This window comes from Mustelus asterias, unplaced genomic scaffold, assembly GCF_964213995.1.
Source record: "Mustelus asterias unplaced genomic scaffold, sMusAst1.hap1.1 HAP1_SCAFFOLD_334, whole genome shotgun sequence".
NCBI classification, from domain to species: Eukaryota; Metazoa; Chordata; class Chondrichthyes; order Carcharhiniformes; family Triakidae; genus Mustelus; species Mustelus asterias.
The window spans coordinates 101465-123851 of NW_027590296.1; the positions used below are offsets into that span (position 1 = coordinate 101465).

Sequence of the window (22387 nt, forward strand, 5' to 3'; positions counted from 1 at the left end):
GTCAGAAGCTGCAGCGTGACATAGATAGGATGCAAGACTGGGCGGAGAAGTGGCAGATGGACTTCACCCTGGATAAATGTGTAGTGGTCCATTTTGGCAGGTCAAATGGGATGAAGGAGTATAATATCAAGGGTAAGACTCTTAGCAGTGTAGAGGATCAGAAGGACCTTGGGGTCCGGGTCCATAGGACTCTTAAATCAGCCTCGCAGGTAGAGGAGGTGGTTAAGAAGGTGTATGGTGTGCTGGCCTTCATCAATCAAGGGATTGAGTTTAGGAGTTGGGAGATAATGATGCAGCTTTATAAGACCCTCGTCAGACCCCACTTAGAGTACTGTGCTCAGTTCTGGTCGCCTCATTACAGGAGGGATGTGGAAATGATTGCAAGGGTGCAGAGAAGATTTACAAGGATGTTGCCTGGATTGGTTGGCATGCCTTATGAGGATAGGCTGAGGGAGCTCAGTCTTTTCTCCTTGGAGAGACGAAGGATGAGAGGTGACCTGATAGAGGTGTACAAGATGTTGAGAGGTATAGATCGGGTGGATTCTCGGAGGCTTTTTCCCAGGGCTGAAATGGCTGGTACGAGAGGACACAGGTTTAAGGTGCTGGGGAGGAGGGACAGAGGAGATGACAGGGGGAAGTTTTTCACACAGAGGGTGGTGGGTGAGTGGAATCGGCTGCCGTCAGTGGTGGTGGAGGCAAACTCGATAGGGTCTTTTAAGAGCCTACTGGATGAGTACATGGAACTTAATAGGATTGAGGGTTATAGGTAAGCCTATATATAAGCCTCGGTAGGTGGAGACATGACCGGCGCAACTTGTGGGCCGAAGGGATTGTTTGTGCTGTATTTTTTCCATGTTCTATAGAACACAGAACAGTACAGCACAGTACAGGCCCTTCGGCCCTTGATGTTGTGCTGAGCTTTGTCCGAAACCAAGATCAAGCTATCCCACTCCCTATCATCCTGGTGTGCTCCATGTGCCTATCCAATAACCGCTTGAAAGTTCCGAAAGTGTCCAACTCCACTATCATAGCAGGCAGTCCATTCCACACCCCAACCACTCTCTGCGTAAAGAACCTACCTCGGACATCCCTCCTATATCTCCCACCATGAGCCTTATAATTATGCCCCCTCGTAGCATCTACATCCACCCGAGGAAATAGTCTCTGAACGTCCACTCTATCTATCCCCCTCATCATCTGATAAACCTCTCTTAAGTCACCTCTCATCCTCCTCCGCTCGAAAGAGAAAAGCCCTCGCTCCCTCAACCTTTCCTCATAAGACTTACCCTCCAAACCAGGTAGCATCCTGGTATATCTCCTCTGCGCTCTCTCCAATGCTTCCACATCCTTCTTATAGTGAGGTGACCAGAACTGCACACAATATTCCAAATGTGGTCTCACCAAGGTCCTGTACAGTTGCAGCAGAACCCCACGGCTCTTAAACTCAAACCTCCTGTTAATAAACGCTAACACACTATAGGCCTTCTTCACGGCTCTATCCACTTGAGTGGCAACCTTCAGAGATCTGTGGATATGAACCCCAAGATCTCTCTGTTCCTCCACATTCCTCAGAACCCTGCCGTTGACCCTGTAATCCGCATTCAAATTTGTCCTACCAAAATGAATCACCTCGTACTTATCAGGGTTAAACTCCATCTGCCATTTTTCGGCCCAGCTCTGCATCCTATCAATGTCTCTTTGCAGCCTACAACAGCCCTCCACCTCATCCACTACTCCACCAATCTTGGTGTCATCAGCAAATTTACTGATCCACCCTTCAGCCCCCTCCTCCAAATCATTGATAAAAATCACAAATAGCAGAGGACCCAGCACTGATCCCTGTGGTACACCGCTGGTAACTGGTCTCCAGTCTGAAAATTTTCCATCTAACACCACCCTCTGTCTTCTATGAGATAGCCAGTTACTTATCCAATTGGCCAAATTTCCCTCTATCCCTCACCTCCTTACTTTCTTCATGAGCCGACCATGGGGAACCTTATCAAACATCTTACTAAAATCCATGTATACGACATCAACTGCTCTACCTTCATCAACACACTTCATTACCTCCTCAAAGAATTCAATCAAATTTGTGAGGCAAGACTTACCCTTCACGAATCCGTGTTGACTATCCCGGATTAAGCTGCATCTTTCCAAATGGTCATAAATCCTATCCCTCAGGACCTTTTCCATTAACTTACCGACCACCGAAGTAAGCCTAACCGGCCTATAATTACCAGGGTCATTCCTATTTCCTTTCTTGAACAGAGGAACAACATTTGCCACTCTCCAGTCCTCTGTCACTATCCCCATGGACAGTGAGGACCTAAAGATCAAAGTCAAAGGCTCTGCAATCTCATCTCTTGCCTCCCAAAGAATCCAAGGATATATCCCATCTGGCCCAGGGGACTTATCAACCCTCAGCTTTTTCAAAATTGCTAATACATCTTCCCTCAGAACATCGACCTCCTCCAGCCTATCAGTCTGTATCACACTGAGTTTTGTAGGAATACTGGTGTTGAAGGCTGACATGTTGAAGGGGTCTGACACAGGTGTCTTTGTCATCCAGGTGTTCTAGGAGTTGAGGGGAAGGAAGATGGGATCCGTTGTGGACCTGTTGCGGCAGTAGATGATCTGTCGTGGATCCAGGGAATCCAGGAGGCCGGAATTGATTCATGCCATGACTAACCTTTCGAAGCACTTCATAATAATGGACGTCAGAGCCACTGGACGATAGTCATTAAGGCACGCTGCCTGATTGTTGGGATGGTCTACACCTGAACTATACTGGGATGAATGTCCTTGTAAATCACATAACTAGAAGTAAAGAGGGCTTTAAATTAAACTTGGAGGGTGAGGAATCCACCTTGAGTATATATGGCAAATCCAGGGGTAGATTCAAAGCAGGAAAGCATCATAATAATATGGGAAATGAGGATCACAAAATATCAGGAATGGACAAAGATATAAAACCTCAGAACGCACCAATAGTCAAGACTAGATGGTACAAAGATAATAAGATAAAACTAAAGGCTTTGTATCTGAATGCACACAGCATTCATAACAAAATCAACAAATTGATAACACACATTGAAGTAAATGAATATGATCTGATAACATTACAGAGACCCGGCTGCAGGAGGAAAGGATAACATTTAATGACATTCAAGAAGAATAGGAAGCTAAAGGTGGAGGAGTAGCACTCAAGGATGGCATTGGTGCAATAGCTGGAGGTGACCTTGGTTCAGGAGATCAGGATGTAAAATTGGTTTGGATGGAGATGAGGAATAGCTGGGGAAAGAAGTCAATAATAGGAGTGGTCTACAGCCTCCCCACCCCACCCCCCCCCCCTCACCCCCAGCTGTGATCACAATGTGGCTCACAGTATATCAGAAGAAATATTGGGTGCTTCTGATAAAGGGACAATAACAATCATGGATGATTTTAATCTACATATAAACTGGAAAAATCAGATTGGTTGTAGTTGCCTGTATGAGGAGTTCATAGAATTCTTTCGAGATAGTTTCTTACAGCAGCACGTTCTGGAACTAACCAGAGAGTAGGTTATATTAGATTGATACTGTGTAATGTGATGGGAATAGTTAATGAACTCAGAGTGAAGGCAGCCCAGGTAGCAGCAACTACAATATGATTGAGTTTGAAAGGGAAAGGAGTGGGTCTAAGATCAGTATTTTAAACTTATATAGGAGCAACTATGTTGCCATGAAAGCTGAGCGAGCTGTCGTGAACTGGGACACCAGGCTCAGGGATTCATCCCAAGGAGGAAGAAACATGCAAAGAGGAGGACGAGGCATCCGTGGCTGACGAGGGAAGTCAAGGACAGCATAAAAGAAAAAGCATACAAAGTGGCAAGGATTATTGGGATGCCTTTCAAAGTGAGCAGTGGACAACTAAAAAAGCAATAAGTGGGGGAGAAGATGAAATGTGTGTGTAATCTATCTAGTAATATAGAAGAAGATAGGAAGAGTTTTTTTCAACATATAAAAGATAAGAGAGGCAAAAATAGCCATTGGGCCACTGGAAAATGAAGCTGGAGAGGTAATAATAGGAAACAAAGCAATGGCAGAGGAACTGAATAGTTACTTTGCATCAGTCTTCACAGTGGAAGACACCAGTGGGATGCCAGAGCCCCAGGAGAGTCAGGGGGCACAGGTGAGTGTAGGGGCCTCACTAAGGAGAAGGTTCTGGGGAAACTGAAAGGTCTGAAGGTGGATAAATCCACCTGGACCGGATGGACTACACCCCAGCGTTCTAAAAGAGATAGCTGAGGAAATTGTGGAGGCATTGGTGGTGATCTTTCAGGAATCATTGGAGGCAGGGAGGGTCCCAGAGGACTGGAAAGTAGCTAATGTAACACTGCTGTTTAAGAAGGGAGGGAGGCAGCAGATGGGAATTATAGGCCGGTTAGCCTGATTTTGGTCATTGGCAAGATTTTAGAGTCCATTATTAAAGATGAGATCGCAGAGTACTTGGAAGTGCATGATAAAATAGGACTGAGTCAGCACGGTTTTGTCAAGGAGAGGTCATGTCTGACAAATCTGTTAGTTCTTTGAGGAGGTAACAAGGAAGTTAGATAAAGGACAGCCAGTTGACATGATTTATTTAGATTTCGTGAAGGCCTTTGACAAGGTGCCGCATAGGAGACTGTTAAATACGTTTAGTGCCCATGGTGTTAAGGGTAAGATCCTGGCATGGATAGAGGATTGGTTGACTGGCAGAAGGCAGAGTGTGGGGATAAAAGGGTCTTTCTCAGGCTGGCAATTGGTGACTAGTGGTGTCCCTCAGGGGTCAGTGCTGGGGCCACAGCTTTCCACAATATACATTAACGATTTGGAGGAAGGAACTGAAGGCACTGTTGCAAAGTTTGCGGAAGATACAAAAATATGTAGAGGGACAGGTAGTATTGAGGAGGCAGAGGGGCTGCAGAAGGACTTGGACAGGTTAGGAGAGTGGGCAAAGAAGTGGCAGATGGAATACAATGTGGAAAAGTGAGAGGTTGTGCACTTTGGAAGGAGGAATGGAAGCATAGACTATTCTCTAAATAGGAAAATGCTTCGGAAATCAGAAGCACAAAGGGACTTGGGAGTCATTGTTCAAGATTCTCTTAAGGTTAACGTGCAGGTTCAGTCAGCAGTTAGGAAGGCAAATGCAATGTTAGCATTCATGTCGAGAGGGCTAGAATACAAGAGCAGGGATGTACTTCTGAGGCTGTATAAGGCGCTGGTCAGACCCCATTTGGAGTATTGTGAGCAGTTTTGGTCCCCATATCTAAGGAAGGATGTGCTGGCCTTGGAAAGGGTCCAGAGGAGGTTCACAAGAATGATCCCTGGAATGAAGAGCTTGTCGTATGAGGAACAGTTGAGGATACTGGGTCTGCACTCGTTGGAGTTTGGAAGGATAAGGTGGGATCTTATTGAAACTTACAGGATACTGCAAGGCCTGGATAGAGTGGACGTGGAGAGGATGTTTCCACGAGTAGGAAAAACTATAACCAAAGGGCACAACCTCAGGCTAAAGGGACGATCCTTTAAAACAGAGATGAGGAGGAACTTCTTCAGCCAGAGAGTGGTGAATCTGTGGAACTCTTTGCCACAGAAGGCTGTGGAGGCCAGGTCATTGAGTGTCTTTAAGACAGAGATAGATCGGTTCTTGATTAATAAGGGGATCGGGGGTTATGGGGAAAAGGCAGGAGAATGGGGATGAGAAAAATATCAGCCATGATTGAATGGTGGAGCAGACTCGATGGGCCGAGTGGCCTAACTCTGCTCCTATGTCTTATGATCTTCTACATCAATAGACAAGCAATGGCAGACATTGAAGGGGATATGTCAGAGTATTCAGAATAAGTATATTCCTACTGGAAAGAAAATCCCTAACGGGAGGACCCAGCATCCGTGATTCACTAAAGAAGTGAAGGAAAGTATAAAATTTAAGGAAAAAGCAGATAACTGAGCAAAGATGACTGGTGGGTCAGGTGACTGGTCAGAATATAAAGAACAGCAGAGATCAAACCCCCACAATAATGTAGCAGCAGCAAAATAGGTATTCAGTATTCCCACACTAAACACAAGGAGAAGCCTCATTCTCTATCCAAACTGGAGACATTTGATATACCTGGAGACTCAATACAATCTGGATCTTACACTGAATGGTGATGCCCCACCCAGAGGAACAGTCTATACAATGGTTTAATCACTGGTCTTAAAGGGACCACTGGAAACCCCATTGGAAATGATGTAAGTAGTTTATTCGCTCTGTTTCCTGTCTAATATTTATACAGTAAGAGTTTTAACAACACCAAGTTAAAGTCCAACAGGTTTATTTGGTAGCAAATACCATCAGCTTTCGGAGCGCTGCTCCTTCGTCAGATGGAGTGGAAATCTGCTCCCAAACAGGACACAGAGACACAAAATCAAGTTACAGAATACTGATTAGAATGCGAATCTCTGCAGCCAACCAGGTCTTAAAGATACAGACAATGTGAGTGGAGAGAGCAGTAGGCACAGGTTAAAGAGATGTGTATTGTCTCCAGACAGGACAGCCAGTAAGATTCTGCAGGTCCAGGCAAGCTGTGGGGGTTACCGATAGTGTGACATGAACCCAATATCCCGGTTCAGGCCGTCCTCATGTGTGCGGAACTTGGCAATCAGTTTCTGCTCAGCGACTCTGCGCTGTTGTGTGTCGTGAAGGCCGCCTTGGAGAACGCTTACCCGAAGATCAGAGGCTGATCGTGAGGTTGGCTATACGGATAACCTCACGATGCTCCACTTCTCCAACTTCCACCCTAAACACGTTAAAGAAGCCATCCCCTACGGACAAGCCCTCCGTATACACAGGATCTGCTCGGATGAGGAGGATCGCAACAGACACCTCCAGACGCTGAACGATGCCCTCATAAGAACAGGATATGGCGCTTGACTCATCGATCGACAGTTCCGACGCGCCACAGCGAAAAACCGCACCGACCTCCTCAGAAGACAAACACGGGACACAGTGGACAGAGTACCCTTCGTTGTCCAGTACTTCCCCGGAGCGGAGAAGCTACGGCATCTCCTCCGGAGCCTTCAACATGTCATTGATGAAGACGAACATCTCGCCAAGGCCAGCCCCACACCCCCACTTCTTGCCTTCAAACAACCGCACAACCTCAAACGGACCATTGTCCGCAGCAAACTACCCAGCCTTCAGGAGAACAGTGACCACGACACCACACAACCCTGCCACAGCAACCTCTGCAAGGCGTGCCGGATCATCGACACAGATGCCATCATCTCACGTGAGGACACCATCTACCAGGTACACGGTACCTACTCTTGCAACTCGGCCAACGTTGTCTACCTGATACGCTGCAGGAAAGGATGTTCTGCGGCATGGTACATTGGGGAAACCATGCAGACGCTATGACAACGGATGAATGAACACCGCTCGACAATCACCAGGCAAGACTGTTCTCTTCCTGTTGGGGAGCACTTCAGCAGTCATGGGCATTCAGCCTCTGATCTTCGGATAAGCATTCTCCAAGGCGGTCTTCACGACACACGACAGCGCAGAGTCGCTGAGCAGAAACTGATAGCCAAGTTCCGCACACATGAGGACAGCCTAAACCGGGATGTTGGGTTTATGTCACACGATCAGTAACCCCCACAGCTTGCCTCCTGGACTTGCTGGCTGTCCTGTCTGGAGACAATACACATCTCTTTAACCTATGCTTAATGCTCCCTCCACTCACATTATCTGTATCTTTAAGGCCTGGTTGGCTGTCGAGTTTTGCATTCTAATCAGTATTCTGTAACTTGATTTTGTCTCTGTGCCCTGTTTGACAGCAGATTTACACTCCATCTGACGAAGGAGCAGCGCTCCAAAAGCTAATGGTATTTGCTACCAAATAAATCTGTTGGACTTCAACCTGGTGTTGTTAAAACTCTTACTGTGTTCACCCCAGTCCAACGCCGGCATCTCCACATCATAATATTTATACCCCAAACGACATCATCAAAACGGAAAGCTTCATCATCGTCACTGTGCTGTTCCTGGGATCTTGTTGTTTGGAAATTGGTTTTCTCATTTTCTACATTCAATCAGTGACTGTTCCTCAGAATGATTCCACTGGTTGGGAAGTGTTTAGGCTCACACTGTGGGAATGAAGGCAGCTTTTGATGGTTTCTCTGTGACTAGGAGGTGAGTTATTTTTCTTACTGCTGCTCACCGCTCCTTTCTCTCTCTCCCCTGCTGTATATTCATGTCATTCCCTCACCGGAGTCGGATTTCTTGTCTCCTGTCCCCTCCTCAGGAACCACAGAACATTTTCCCACACTGCAAACCAGCCCTCAGAATGGATTGGGCCTCTGATCAAATTCATAGAGTGAGCGGTGGATTCACTGGTTCACTACCTCAATGGAGTCACTCAAAAACTCAACCTCACTCAACCCAAACTGCTCTGTCACCCTCCCTATTCTAGATTTAAAGCTGTACCTACTTTAATCTGGACTCTGTGACTGTGTTAAACCTGGGGATGTTTATATTCTCCCTTCTGTTTTGAGCCTTGAACATTTCAATAAGATCACCACACTCCCTCCCTTATCCAGTGCAGACTCGCAGTTTCTGCAGTCCCTCCTCTTGATGAAGGTGCCCAATTCCACCGAACAGATGATCTGCTGTTTAACACTTGCTCTCGAATGTCTGTCTGCCTTCCTGAGAAATGATAATAAAAAATGTTTCCCAGAACGACAGACGAGACCAGTCCAGTCTCCTGGAGCAATTCTATTTCACATCCTGAGATTGGTGCTCTGTTCCTCTGGTTCTACAGATCCCTTCACTGCTTTGACACACACTGATGATGGTTTCAGACACTTCCCCAGAGGAACCCACAGAAAGAGGAGTCTGAGAATGGGAAGAATCCAGATATTAACAACCGGAAATGTGAGTATTTAATCTGGAAACATGGAGCCCATTTAGTTTATTCAGAACTGGATTTACAATCAGGAAAATTAATATCAGAGTTTTACCGGGGTTAATGAAGGTTATCATCTCTCTCCACGCTCTGTACTGTAAAAGGTCTTTGTACTTCCCGACAGACAGGGCAGCAGCAGATACTGAGAATGAACAAATCTCATCACTGATCCTGTAAATGGTAAAAATGATGCGATGAATTTATCTTTGTTAGGAGATTTTACAACTTATTTAAATGGTCAGATTTGCAGCATTTTTGATGACAGAGAAAATGTACAAAGTGAAATGTTAATCTTGTTTCTCTAACTGAGAAAGGGATAACCTGGAAATTCAAGGACAGACAATGGAAACAGCCATGTCCCGAAAAAGATTCAAAACCTGATAACAGATTAGTCACCGGGATATCTCCATGATAAACATTCAGCCTGTCCACTTGCTGCGTTATAAACAAAGTTTGTAGAACAAAGACAAAGGCTGAAAAGATTCCAAAGCTGAATATCTAATTCTGCAATCCCTGGGTCCCACAACTCTCCCAGAATCCTGCTCTCCTCCACTTCCAGCACCTTCAACATCTCTGATTTTAGTCACTCCCCCATTGGGAGCTGGACCTTCAGCTGCCGTCCTGAGCTCTGGAATTCACTCCCTGATCCTCTCGATCTCTCTTTTCCTCTTTCTACCTTTAAGACGCTCTGTAAAACCCACCTCCGTCATCTGTATTAATATTTCCTTATTTGGCTCTGTGTCAGTTTACTTTTTAACACTCCTGTGAAAGTCCTTTGGATCTTAATTTACATTAAAGGTACTATATAAATACAAGTGTTTACTGTTGTGGTTGTTAAGGACACAGAGTTAGTTTGTATTTAGTATAAAAATAGAACCCGTTCCCCCTTTAACGTGAGACTTTCTCGGCTTGGTCAGGCTCCATGCAGGGACATGGGTGACACACTGCTTGGATACATGGACTGTGTGGCTCTCTCAGGGTCAGTGGGAAGGTCAGAGACACTGACAGCCAACACCAGATAAGTGATCACTTCCTGCCTGGGAACCAGGTTGTATTATTTACAATTCCCGGTTATTTATTACAATATTGTAGTTGTGTAAAATCATTGTAATAAAGGCAGTTATTATAAAGTTTTCGCCCTTGAACAACACGCGGAGTTTTCGTGGCCCAATGAACGACCACAATTCGGTTACGTTCACCTTAGTGATGGAAAGGGATAGGCATGAACCTCGGGCCAGTGGTTTTAGCTGGGGGAAGGGTAATTATGAGGCTATTAGGAGAGAATTAGGAAACATAGGTTGGACTAGGAGATTACAGGGACTGGGAACGTCCGACATGTGGAGTTTTTTCAAGGAGCAGCTACTGCGAGTCTGTGATAGGTATGTCCCTGTCAGGCAAGGAGGAATTGGTAGGGCTAGGGAACCGTGGTGCACCAAAAAAGTTTCTTTGTTGGTTAAAAAGAAAAAGGAGGCTTATGTTCGGATGAGACGTGAGCACTCGGGTAGTGCACTAGAAAGCTTTAGATTGGCTAAGAGGGAGTTGAAGAGCGAGCTTAGAAGGGCTAAAAGGGGACATGAGAAGACTTTGGCGGATAGGGTTAAAGAGAATCCTAAGGCGTTCTATAGGTATGTCAAGAACAGAAGGTTGGTTAGGGCAAGTTTAGGGCCAGTTATAGATGGCAGAGGGAAGTTATGTGTGGAACCGGAGGAGATTGGTGAAGCATTGAACCAATATTTCTCTTCGGTGTTCACGCAAGGGGACATGAATATAGCTGAGGAGGACACTGGGTTGCAAGGGAGTAGAATAGACAGTATTACAGTTGATAAGGAGGATGTGCAGGATATTCTGGAGGGTCTGAAAATAGATAAATCCCCTGGTCCGGATGGGATTTATCCAAGGATTCTCTGGGAGGCAAGAGAAGTGATTGCAGAGCCTCTGGCTCTGATCTTCAGGTCGTCGTTGGCCTCTGGTATAGTACCAGAAGATTGGAGGTTAGCGAATGTTGTCCCATTGTTTAAGAAGGGGAACAGAGACTTCCCCGGGAATTATAGACCGGTGAGTCTCACTTCTGTTGTCGGCAAGATGTTGGAAAAAATTATAAGGGATAGGATTTATAGTTATTTGGAGAGTAATGAATTGATAGGTGATAGTCAGCATGGTTTTGTGGCAGGTAGGTCGTGCCTTACTAACCTTATTGAGTTTTTTGAGAAAGTGACCAAGGAGGTGGATGGGGGCAAGGCAGTGGACGTGGTATATATGGATTTTAGTAAGGCGTTTGATAAGGTTCACCATGGTAGGCTTCTGCAGAAAATGCAGATGTATGGGATTGGGGGTGATCTAGGAAATTGGATCAGGAATTGGCTAGCGGATAGGAAACAGAGGGTGGTGGTTGATAGTAAATATTCATCATGGAGTGCGGTTACAAGTGGTGTACCTCAGGGATCTGTTTTGGGGCCACTGCTGTTTGTAATATTTATTAATGATCTGGATGAGGGTATAGTTGGGTGGATTAGCAAATTTGCTGATGACACCAAAGTCGGTGGTGTGGTAGACAGTGAGGAAGGGTGTCGTAGTTTGCAGGAAGACTTAGACAGGTTGCAAAGTTGGGCCGAGAGGTGGCGGATGGAGTTTAATGCGGAGAAGTGTGAGGTAATTCACTTTGGTAGGAATAACAGATGTGTTGAGTATAGGGCTAACGGGAGGACTTTGAATAGTGTGGAGGAGCAGAGGGATCTAGGTGTATGTGTGCATAGATCCCTGAAAGTTGGGAATCAAGTAGATAAGGTTGTTAAGAAGGCATATGGTGTCTTGGCGTTTATTGGTAGGGGGATTGAATTTAGGAGTCGTAGCGTTATGTTGCAACTGTACACAACTCTGGTGCGGCCGCACTTGGAGTACTGTGTGCAGTTCTGGTCCCCACATTACAGGAAGGATGTGGAGGCTTTGGAGAGGGTGCAGAGGAGGTTTACCAGGATGTTGCCTGGTATGGAGGGGAGATCCTATGAGGAGAGGCTGAGGGATTTGGGATTGTTTTCGCTGGAAAGGCGGCGGCTAAGAGGGGATCTTATTGAAACATATAAGATGATTAGAGGTTTAGATAGGGTGGATAGTGATAGCCTTTTTCCTCTGATGGAGAAATCCAGCACGAGGGGGCATGGCTTTAAATTGAGGGGGGGTAGTTATAGAACCGATGTCAGGGGTAGGTTCTTTACCCAGAGGGTGGTGAGGGATTGGAATGCCCTGCCAGCATCAGTAGTAAATGCGCCTAGTTTGGGGGCGTTTAAGAGATCCGTAGATAGGTTCATGGACGAAAAGAAATTGGTTTAGGTTGGAGGGTCACAGTTTTTTTTTTTAACTGGTCGGTGCAACATCGTGGGCCGAAGGGCCTGTTCTGCGCTGTAATGTTCTATGTTCTATTTAATGTTGTGGCAACAGCCAATCAATAAACCATAATAACAATTTCCTGGGTTTATTTTACTAAATTGCAGAGTTTCAGTAAAGAACATGTCCTACCTTCTCTTCCGACAAGCTTCCTCCTGAAAGAAATGAATCAGGAACGGTGAGGATGACAGGAACAGATTTCAGGAGCAGTTAGACAGGCTGGTGAAATCAGCAAACTCAGAACAGATGAGATTTCACACAGAAATGTAAAGTGATAATTTTGGAGGGAAGATTGTGGAGAGTCAAATAAACTGGAACTGGATATAAGCCCCACTCACAGACACAGTGACTCTCACACACACCGTACCAGACACACCCACACACTCACAACATGGAACTGGATATCAGCCCCGCTCACAGACACAGTGACTCTCACACACACCGTCCCAGACACACCCACACACTCACAACATAGAACTGGATACCAGTCCCCGCTCACAGACACAGTGACTCTCACACACACCGTACCAGACACACCCACACACTCACAACATGGAACTGGATATCAGCCCCACTCACAGACACAGTGACTCTCACACACACCGTACCAGACACACTCACACACTCACAACATAGAACTGGATACCAGTCCCCGCTCACAGACACTGGTGGTGATTCTCTCAGCCCACTGCGATGCTCCAGCAATGCAAGGGGCCGGGAGACATCAGCAGAGGCCATTTAGAGGTCTCCCTGCTGGGAGCTATGGCCTCCGCCCATCTCCCAGATGAATATTTGTCACGTCATCTGCTCTGCCGAGCTGATTTCCATATTAAAATTCCTATTTACATCCGGTTCGTGGGCCTGGGACTGAAGTCTCTGAGCTGGCTAGCGTCTCTCCCCCTGCCAGGAGTGGTTCAATCCAGCGGGGTTTGCAACAGCTCCCGCGGCCCTGCCCCCGGGTGGTGAGTGTAAGGGGGAGAGGGGGTGCCCCCGGCAATGCCAAAGTGGCAATGCCCACTGGGCATCGGGCAGTACCAAGTGGGTGAGGCCAGAGCCTATGGGGCGGTGCCTGTTGTGGGGGGCAATCGGTGGCGGTGGGTTTAGGAGGTCCCACTGCCACTCTGCATTGGGATCGGTGACAGAGGAAGGGCAGGGGGTGATCGGGGCTGGCCATCCAGGTGTGGGATGGGGGGGGCGGGCTGAGTCGGATGTGGTTGGCGGTTTGGGGGGAGAGAGACATCAGAGCATGCCTGAAGAGGTCCGGGAGGGTTGGGTTGGGGACGGGGGGGTGTCGGAGGGACAGTGATGCGGGGTTGCGGGCTGGCCAGCGATCTCGGTGCTGACAGATCGGCACAAGCGCAGTGGCCCACTCAGCGCTATGCTGCCAGCCTCTCCAGCTGGAATAGGCCACGCACCCTGATTTTCAGCGTGAATCTCACTGAGGCACTCTGCAGTACTCAGAGTGTGAGCATTTCATTTTGATAATCTCACTAAAAAAACCAGTGGGAGTTACTCCAGTTTTTACGCAAATTCGGCATTTAGAATCTTTTGGGGGAGAATCGGCCCCAATGACTTCTTTTGTTATTTGTGGGACATGGGCGTCTCTGGCTGGGCCAGCATTTATTGCCCATCCCTAGTTGCTCTTGAGAAGGTGGTGGTGAGCCGCCATCTTGAATCACTGCAGTCCATGTTCTGGGGGTTGACCCACAATGCCGTTAGGGAGTGAATTCCAGGATTTTGACCCAGCGACAGTGAAGGAACAGCCGATATATTTCCAAGTCAGGATGGTGAGTGACTTGGAGGGGAACCTCCAGGTGGGGGTGTTCCCAGGTATCTGCTGCCCTTGTCCTTCTAGATGGAAGTGGTCATGGGTTTGGAAGGTGCTGTCTAAGGATCTTTGGTGAATTGCTGCTACTGAGCGTCAGTGGTGGAGGGAGTGAGTGTTTGTGGTTAGCGTGTCGATCGAGCGGGGCTGCTTTGTCCTGGATGGGGTTGAGCTTCTCGAGTGTTGTTGGAGCCCCACCCATCCAGGCAAGTGGGGAGTATTCCATCACACTCCTGACTTGTGCCTTGTAGATGGTGGACAGGCTTTGGGGAGTCAGGAGGTGAGTTACTCTCCGCAGGATTCCCAGCCTCTGACCTGCTCTTGTAGCCACTGTGTTTATGTGCGAGTCCAGTTGAGTTTCTGGTCAATGGTAACCCCCAGGATGTTGACAGTGGGGGATTCAGTGACGGTAACACCCCTGAATGTCAAGGGGCGGTGGTTAGAGTGTCTCTTATTGGTGATGGTCATTGCCTGGCATGTGTGTGGCGCGAATGTTATTTGCCACTTGTCAGCCCGAGCCTGGATATTGTCCAGATCTTGCTGCGTTTGAACATGGACTGCTTCAGTATCTGAGGAGTGGTGAATGGTGCTGAACATTGTGCAATCATCGGCGAACATCCCCACTTCTGACCTTATGATGGAGGGAAGGTCATTGATGAAGCAGCTGAAGATTGTTGGGCCTTGGACACCACCCTGAGGGGCTCCTGCAGAGATGTCCTGGAGCTGAGATGACTGACCCTCCACAACCATCTTCCTATGTGCCGGGTATGACTCCAACCAATGGAGAGTTTGCCCCCTGATACCCATTGATTCCAGTTTCGCTCGGGCTCCTTGATGCCACACTCGGTCGAATGCGACTCACACACACCGTACCAGACACACCCACACACTCACAACATGGAACTGGAACTGGATATCAGTCCCACTCACAGACACAGTGGGCCCGATTTTACCAAAACTTCGCGCCCGTTTTTAGGCACGAAATGGCGGTAAAGTTGGGCGTCGGGCCTATGCTGCAATCCGCACCCGATTCCTAGCAGATCGTGCCTTTACCAACGGCCGATTCGGGTGCCGTTCCGGTGCGTGCCCAAATCAGCCAGCGTGACGATTTAAATGCATTTGCATGTATTTAAATCGACTTAATGAAGCGCGCGCCCAACTTTACCATCAATTCCCCCTTTACCAGCGTTCGGCCCAATCCGCGTCTGCGCCTTTACCGACCTGATAAATAAAAGTCCAACTTGTACTTTTATTCGGCAGGGGAATCGCCGAGGCCCACCCTTCGCGGACACCCCCTCTAACCAACCCTGCAGACCGCCACCCCCCCCCCCCCCCCCCGGGATCGGACCCCTCTGGGAGGCAGGCCCCCCCCCCGGCAGAGCACACCCCTAACCTACCTCGATCATGGTCTCCCTCCACCATCCTTCCCGCTCACCTTCAGTCCTTCGACAGCCTGCAGCACGTTCCTGGACACTGACTTCGAGCCACGGCTGGAGTGACCGGGATTCACACCGGTCCGCTGGCGTCTGCTGGAGGAGGGGGGGGTGCCCAGTTGGAACTCTGGTGGGTGGGGGGGGGGGGGATGAGGAGAGGGGGCGGGCCCACATCGCCCTCTTGAAGGGGGGTGGGAGGGGAGGGGTTGTGACTTATCATCCCCTGGGGGGGGGGGGGGGGGGGGGGTGGAGGAGAGGGGGTGTGACGGATCATTCACTGGTTCACTACCGGCCACAGCCATCTCTCCCGCTCACTCGCACCTGCAGGGAAGAGGAATCTGTGGCTGGTAGTGTCCCAGTGATGGTGCCAGGAGGGATCGGCCACAGACACGCAACGGAACCCCCCCAACCAGAGGATGGGACGTCACACCCCCTCTCCTCTCCCCCGCCCCCCAGGGAATGGGACGTCACACCTCCACGCCCCCCCCCCCCCCCCTTCCCCCTGGGATGATCCGTCACACCCCCTCTCCCCCCCCCCCTCCAGGGAATGAGACGTCACACCTCCACCCCCCCCCCCAGGGAATGATAAGTCACACCCCCTCTTCCCCCCTCTAAGAATGAGCCGTCACACACCCCTTCCCTCCCCCACCCCCCCAGGGGATGATAAGTCACACCCCACCCCGCCCCCCCACCAGAGGATGAATGGCAGAGAGGCTCTCTCCACTCTCTACTTTTTGTTTTGCGCCCGGGTGTCTTCTGTCAGATTCTTCCCAAACTGCGCATGCGCGGTTCAGCGCTCCGACAGATGCAAATGCGCTAGGCCCACGCTGAAAAAAGGCGTATGGGGGCGCTGGAGCGCGGCTGCCGGGCGTGGGTCTGATTTACGGCCGCACCCGGCACTTAGTCCTGATTTGGAAAAATCGGCCCCAGTGTCTCTCACACACACCGTACCAGACACACCCACACACTCACAACATGGAACTGGAACTGGATATCAGTCCCACTCACAGACACAGTGACTCTCACACACACCGTACCAGACACACCCACACACTCACAACATGGAACTGGAAATCAGTCCCGCTCACAGACACAGTGACTCTCACACACACCGTACCAGACACACCCACACACTCACAACATGGAACTGGAACTGGATATCAGTCCCACTCACAGACACAGTGACTCTCTCACACACCGTACCAGACACACCCACACACTCACAACATGGAACTGGAAATCAGTCCCGCTCACAGACACAGTGACTCTCACACACACCGTACCAGACACACCCACACACTCACAACATGGAACTGGGACTGGATATCAGTCCCACTCACAGACACAGTGACTCTCACACACACCGTACCAGACACACCCACACACTCACAACATGGAACTGGGACTGGATATCAGTCCCACTCACAGACACAGTGACTCTCACACACACCGTACCAGACACACTCACACACTCACAACATGGAACTGGATATCAGCCCCGCTCACAGACACAGTGACTCTCACACACACCGTACCCGACACACCCACACACTCACAACATGGAACTGGATATCAGTCCCACTCACAGACACAGTGACTCTCTCACACACCGTACCAGACACACCCACACACTCACAACATGGAACTGGAAATCAGTCCCACTCACAGACACAGTGACTCTCACACACACCGTACCAGACACACCCACACACTCACAACATGGAACTGGGACTGGATATCAGTCCCACTCACAGACACAGTGACTCTCACACACACCGTACCAGACACACTCACACACTCACAACATGGAACTGGATATCAGCCCCGCTCACAGACACAGTGACTCTCACGCACACCGTCCCAGACACACCCACACACTCACAACATGGAACTGGAACTGGATATCAGTCCCACTCTCAGACACAGTAACTCTCACACACACCGTACCAGACACACCCACACACTCACAACATGGAACTGGAACTGGATATCAGCCCCGCTCACAGACACAGTGACTCTCACACACACCGTACCAGACACACCCACACACTCACAACATGGAACTGGATATCAGCCCCGCTCACAGACACAGTGACTCTCACACACACCGTACCAGACACACCCACACACTCACAACATGGAACTGGAACTGGATTACAACGGGAGTTCCAGGAGAGAATTAAACTTGGGGAACACGGAAATGATCACAAAGCAAATGTGAAAATCAATAGAACTAATTCTCGGGAGGATACGGGTATTCCCGGGAATCTGCAGAGTGTGGGAGCCGTTAGTTCAGAGACACAGCAGAACATCCACGGGATAGACAGAAATTTGTTCAATTCTGTTATTTTTCAGTAAATTCTCTATTTATTCCACAGTTCCCATCAGTTACTTAGTGTCAGTGTGAAGTTTCCCTGAACTGACCCACAATATATTCCCTCACCTTCAGAAATAACAGCTCATCTTTTTGCTCCGTCTGTTTCTGCAACTTGGAGAGTTTCTCCTCAATAGAATTTAAATTCTCCTGAATCTCTCGAAGATTTCTCTCCATCGGTTCTAGAATCCTCTTCTCTTCCTCCCTGAGATCTCTGAGTAAACGCTGCTCTCTCTCAGTGAGAATCTGGCGCATTTTAGTGAACTCGGATGTGATGTGGGTCTGCAGACTGGCCGACTGTTCCTACCAAATGAAATGTGGAACAGAATTAATGTCCCGCGATAAAGGGAACAAAACTAACCGAGATCCCAGAAAACCAGCACAGGGAAACCTTACCCTAACTTCACAAATCTTCCCTTTCTGTTTCTGTTCCGTTTCTCGAGTCGCTGATTTCTTCTCTGTGAGAGAATCTAAGGAAGATTTCAGCTGATTCTGGGATTGGGAGAGAAAAATCACAGAATGAAAGTGTGAAACTATAAAAATGTGATAAATCGATCAGTTTATAAATTATTTTCCCTTTTACCTTGTAGATTTCAACAGCTTCATCGATGGGCAGGAAGTTGTGAGATTTGTGCCTCTGTGAATCTTTGCAAATCACACAGATCAATTTCTTGTCAGTTTCACAAAACAGCTTCAGTTCTTCCTGATGTTTTTCACAGTAAAGTTTACTTTCCTTCTCTTTTTGGTTCAGCTTTAACTGTCGAGTTTTCTCGGTCAGATTCGCTAAGGCCCGATTTATCCTGAGGTTTCTTTCCGGAAACTCCTGTCTACATTCCGGGCAGGAGTTTGTCTCCTTCTTTTCCCAACACTGGGTGATACAGGAGCGGCAGAAGTTGTGTCCACAATCCAGTGTTACCGGATCAGTGAAGAAATCGAGACAAATGGAACAAATTGTCTCCTCGGTCAAACTCTGGACCTGCTGTCTGGAAGCCATGTTCACACTCGGCACTTCCTGATTCAAACTGCTTTTACTTTGGAGGTTACTACATTCCTGAACACCTTAAATTCCACGATTCCCCAATAAGGTTCACCACATAACTCCGAGAATTATGATTAAAAGCTATTTACTGTGCTGTCGACTTTTTCACGGGCAGAAACAAAACCTGATTATGTTGAAGGACAAACAGTTTGAGAAAATGGAGAGAGGATTGAACCCTGGCCGCCAGGTTAAGGTCCATGGGGTGTTGGCAGTGGAGGATGGAGGAGGTATCAATGGGTGGGGACTGAGATTATATTGTCCTCTGCTCCAGATGAAACTCGCTGCTGAATAAATAGCACTTTGCTAAACACGGGTAAGAAACTGAATCATGTTGCTGATTGCAGCCACTTATTGTTTAACACAAAGAGACAGAAAAGCCAATGTGATCCATTCTGGATCACAGCTACGGAGAAGTTACTTACAGGGATTGGAGCTGTGAAGTTCAAATTTATTTGCAAGAAACTCTTGCATTTATATAGCGCCTTTCACAACCCCCTGAGTGTCCCGGGCACACAAAAATCCACAAAGTATTTCTGATGTGGAGATACTGTTGTCATAGAGTCATCATCACAGAGTTTCACTGCACAGAAAGAGGCCCTTCAGCCCATCATGTCTGCGCCAGCCATCAAACACCTGTCTATTCTAATCCCACTTTCCAGCACTTGCTCTGTAGCCTGTGTGCTTGGGCATTTCAAATGCTTATCTAAACACTTGTTAATCGTTGTGAGAGTTCTCCCGCTGACCCCACCCTTTCAGGCAGTGAGTTCCACACTCCCACCACCCTCTGAGTGAAAAGCTTTCTCCTCAAATCCCCTCTAAATCTCCTGCCCCTCACCTTAAATCTATGCCCCAAGTTATTGATAGGAGTTTCTTCCTATCTGTGTCCCTCAATTTTGTACACCTTAATCAGATCCCCCCTCAGCCTTCTCTGCTCTAAGGAGAAACAACACCAGCCTGTCCAGCCTCTCTTCATAGCTGAAATGCTCCAGCCAGGCATGGTGAATCTCCTCTGCACCTTCTCCAGTGTAATCACATCCTTCCGATAATGTGGTGACCAGAAAAGCATATAATAATCATCCAATGCCCTCTTGAATGTACTGATTGAAGCTGCCTCCAGCACACTTCCCAGGCAGTGCATTCCAGACCCCAACCACTCGTTGCGAGAAAGAGATTTTTCCAATATCACATTTGCTTCTTTTGCAAATCACTTTAAATCTGGGCTCACTCTTTATATCCAATCAAAATTCAATTCAAAATCTCAACCAGTGAGACATTCCCGATCCAAGCTGACAGACAGACTGGCTGCTTCCTGTCTTGGGCCTGATCTACATGATCCAAGCTGATTGGAGCAGGCAATGCACCTCCTCCAAGGCTTGATCGCATTTGCATCTTAGCCAAAAGGCCGAGATGCCGCTTTAAAAAACTGCTTCCAATGAAGCCTCAGTGTAACCTCACGACTTCAACCAAGTACAGGACAGCAAATCTACACTTGATCTTAGCCAAAAGCTCGAGAAGCAATCTGGGCCCTCTCTTTGATCCTTTTCCGAGCGGGAAAGTTTCTCCCTATTTACTCTGTCCAGCTCCCTCATGATTTTGAACATTTCTATCAAATCTCCTCTTAGCCTCTCCTCCCTCCAAGGAGATCGGTGTTTCAGGAATAGGCTTGATTATTATTTGATAACTTTCATTAATGATGTGAATATTAAATAGAATAAGAGAAACCTTTCCATCTGCCACTTTATAAAGTTACTCAGTATTTGTTATTCATTTGTGGGTCATGGGTGTTGCTGGCTGGCCAGCATTTATTGCCCATCCCCATTGCCCTTGAACTGAGAGGCATGCTGGGCCATTTCAGAGACCATGTCAAGTGGAGTCTCAGTTGCTCCAACTCTCTCCTAATACAGACAAAGACAAACCTGTCACAACAAGTGAGTCTCTGACATTGAGCAGAGGGAACACACTCAAACTTGCTGCATGGGACAACAGGAATATTTAAAGTTATATTCTGAGCTCCGGCCAATCGGTTTTTCCCGTCATGGAAACCTGCCCAACTCTCAATCTGAGTGACAGGCGCTCTGACCAATCCGCTGCTCCAGAGTCTCAGAACCCTGCCTCCCTCAGTCTGAGTGACAGGCACTCTGACCAATCAGACTCCCCAGAATCTCAGAACCCCGCCTCCCTCAGTCTGAGTGACAGGCACTCCAGCCAATCCACTCCCACAGGGACCTCCCCTGACAAGCTGTCTCTAATCTCATTATGTGGAGATGCCGGCGTTGGACTGGGGTGGGCCTCACCTGATGAAGGAGCGAGACTCCGAAAGCTCATGCTACCCAATAAACCTGTTGGACTTCAACCTGTTGTTGTGAGACTTCTTACTGTGTCTAATTTCATTAGAAAATGACACTTTCAGACCATCCAAATCTCTTTGTCACACTGAGAGAAACATTGTTCTCAATGTAGGAATTGTCAAAGAACAAAGAACAATCCAGCACAGGAACAGGCCCTTCGGCCCTCCAAGCCCGTGCCGCTCCCTGGTCCAAACTAGACCATTCTTTTGTATCCCTCCATTCCCACTCCGTTCATATGGCTTTCTAGATAAGTCTTAAACGTTCCCCGTGTGTCTGCCTCCACCACCTTGCCTGGCAGCGCATTCCAGGCCCCCACCACCCTCTGTGTAAAATATGTCCTTCTGATAGCTGTGTTAAACCTCTCCCCCTTCACCTTGAACCTATGACCCCTCGTGAACGTCACCACCGACCTGGGGAAAAGCTTCAAACAATCTTTCTAGCTCCAGATTAGTTTCTTTGCAGCTGGAGAAAGTTTCTCTCAGCTCTTCACTCTTCCTTTTGCCAATTAACTGGAACCAATCTTGTTCTGGAAGTTTCCAGCAGTGGGAACAGTTTCCCATCGCCTCAGTGCAGATCCCTCAGGGCTTTGAATACCTGCAGCAAATCTCTCAACCTCTTGTCCAAGGAAACAAGGACCAGGACAGGTTGTTGGTGATCTGGACACCTAGAAACTTGAAGCTCTCGACCATTTCTACTTTGTCCCCGTTGTTGTAGACAGGGGCATGTCCTCCACGAGGCTTCCTGAAGTCGATGATGGTGGTGTGTGTAACAAGGCCTTTGCATTTTCCGATGTGAGAACAGCGACTGTATTTATGAGTGAAGCTTTGCGGGTGCAGCAGGGTTCTGGGATGGGTTGAGCTGCTGCAGAAACACACATGGCTCCACGTGCTGGAGGAACAGCAGCACAGCATGAAAGTGTTTCCCACTGAACAGGAAACACAGCGAGAAAATACTCTCTTCCTGCCACGCTTTTCATCACCAGGGGACGCCTTAAAGTCTCTTACAGTCAATGAACT

At 48.1% G+C, this 22387-nt stretch overlaps 1 protein-coding gene across 1 annotated transcript in view; it reads right to left on the reverse strand.

The window, feature by feature from the left end:
- The window catches only part of LOC144486417 (zinc-binding protein A33-like), a 32921-nt gene extending 13863 nt beyond the window's left edge, over positions 1 to 19058 (reverse strand). Inside the window, exons 1-5 of the mRNA XM_078204453.1 lie at positions 18568 to 19058; positions 18381 to 18476; positions 18054 to 18287; positions 12485 to 12507; positions 9027 to 9142 (exon numbers count right to left, since the gene is read on the reverse strand). Of these exons, the coding sequence (XP_078060579.1) occupies positions 9027 to 9142; positions 12485 to 12507; positions 18054 to 18287; positions 18381 to 18476; positions 18568 to 18978 (880 nt within the window). The 5' untranslated portion in view covers positions 18979 to 19058. The remainder of the gene's footprint in view (positions 1 to 9026; positions 9143 to 12484; positions 12508 to 18053; positions 18288 to 18380; positions 18477 to 18567) is intronic.
- Positions 19059 to 22387: the final 3329 nt, after the last annotated feature.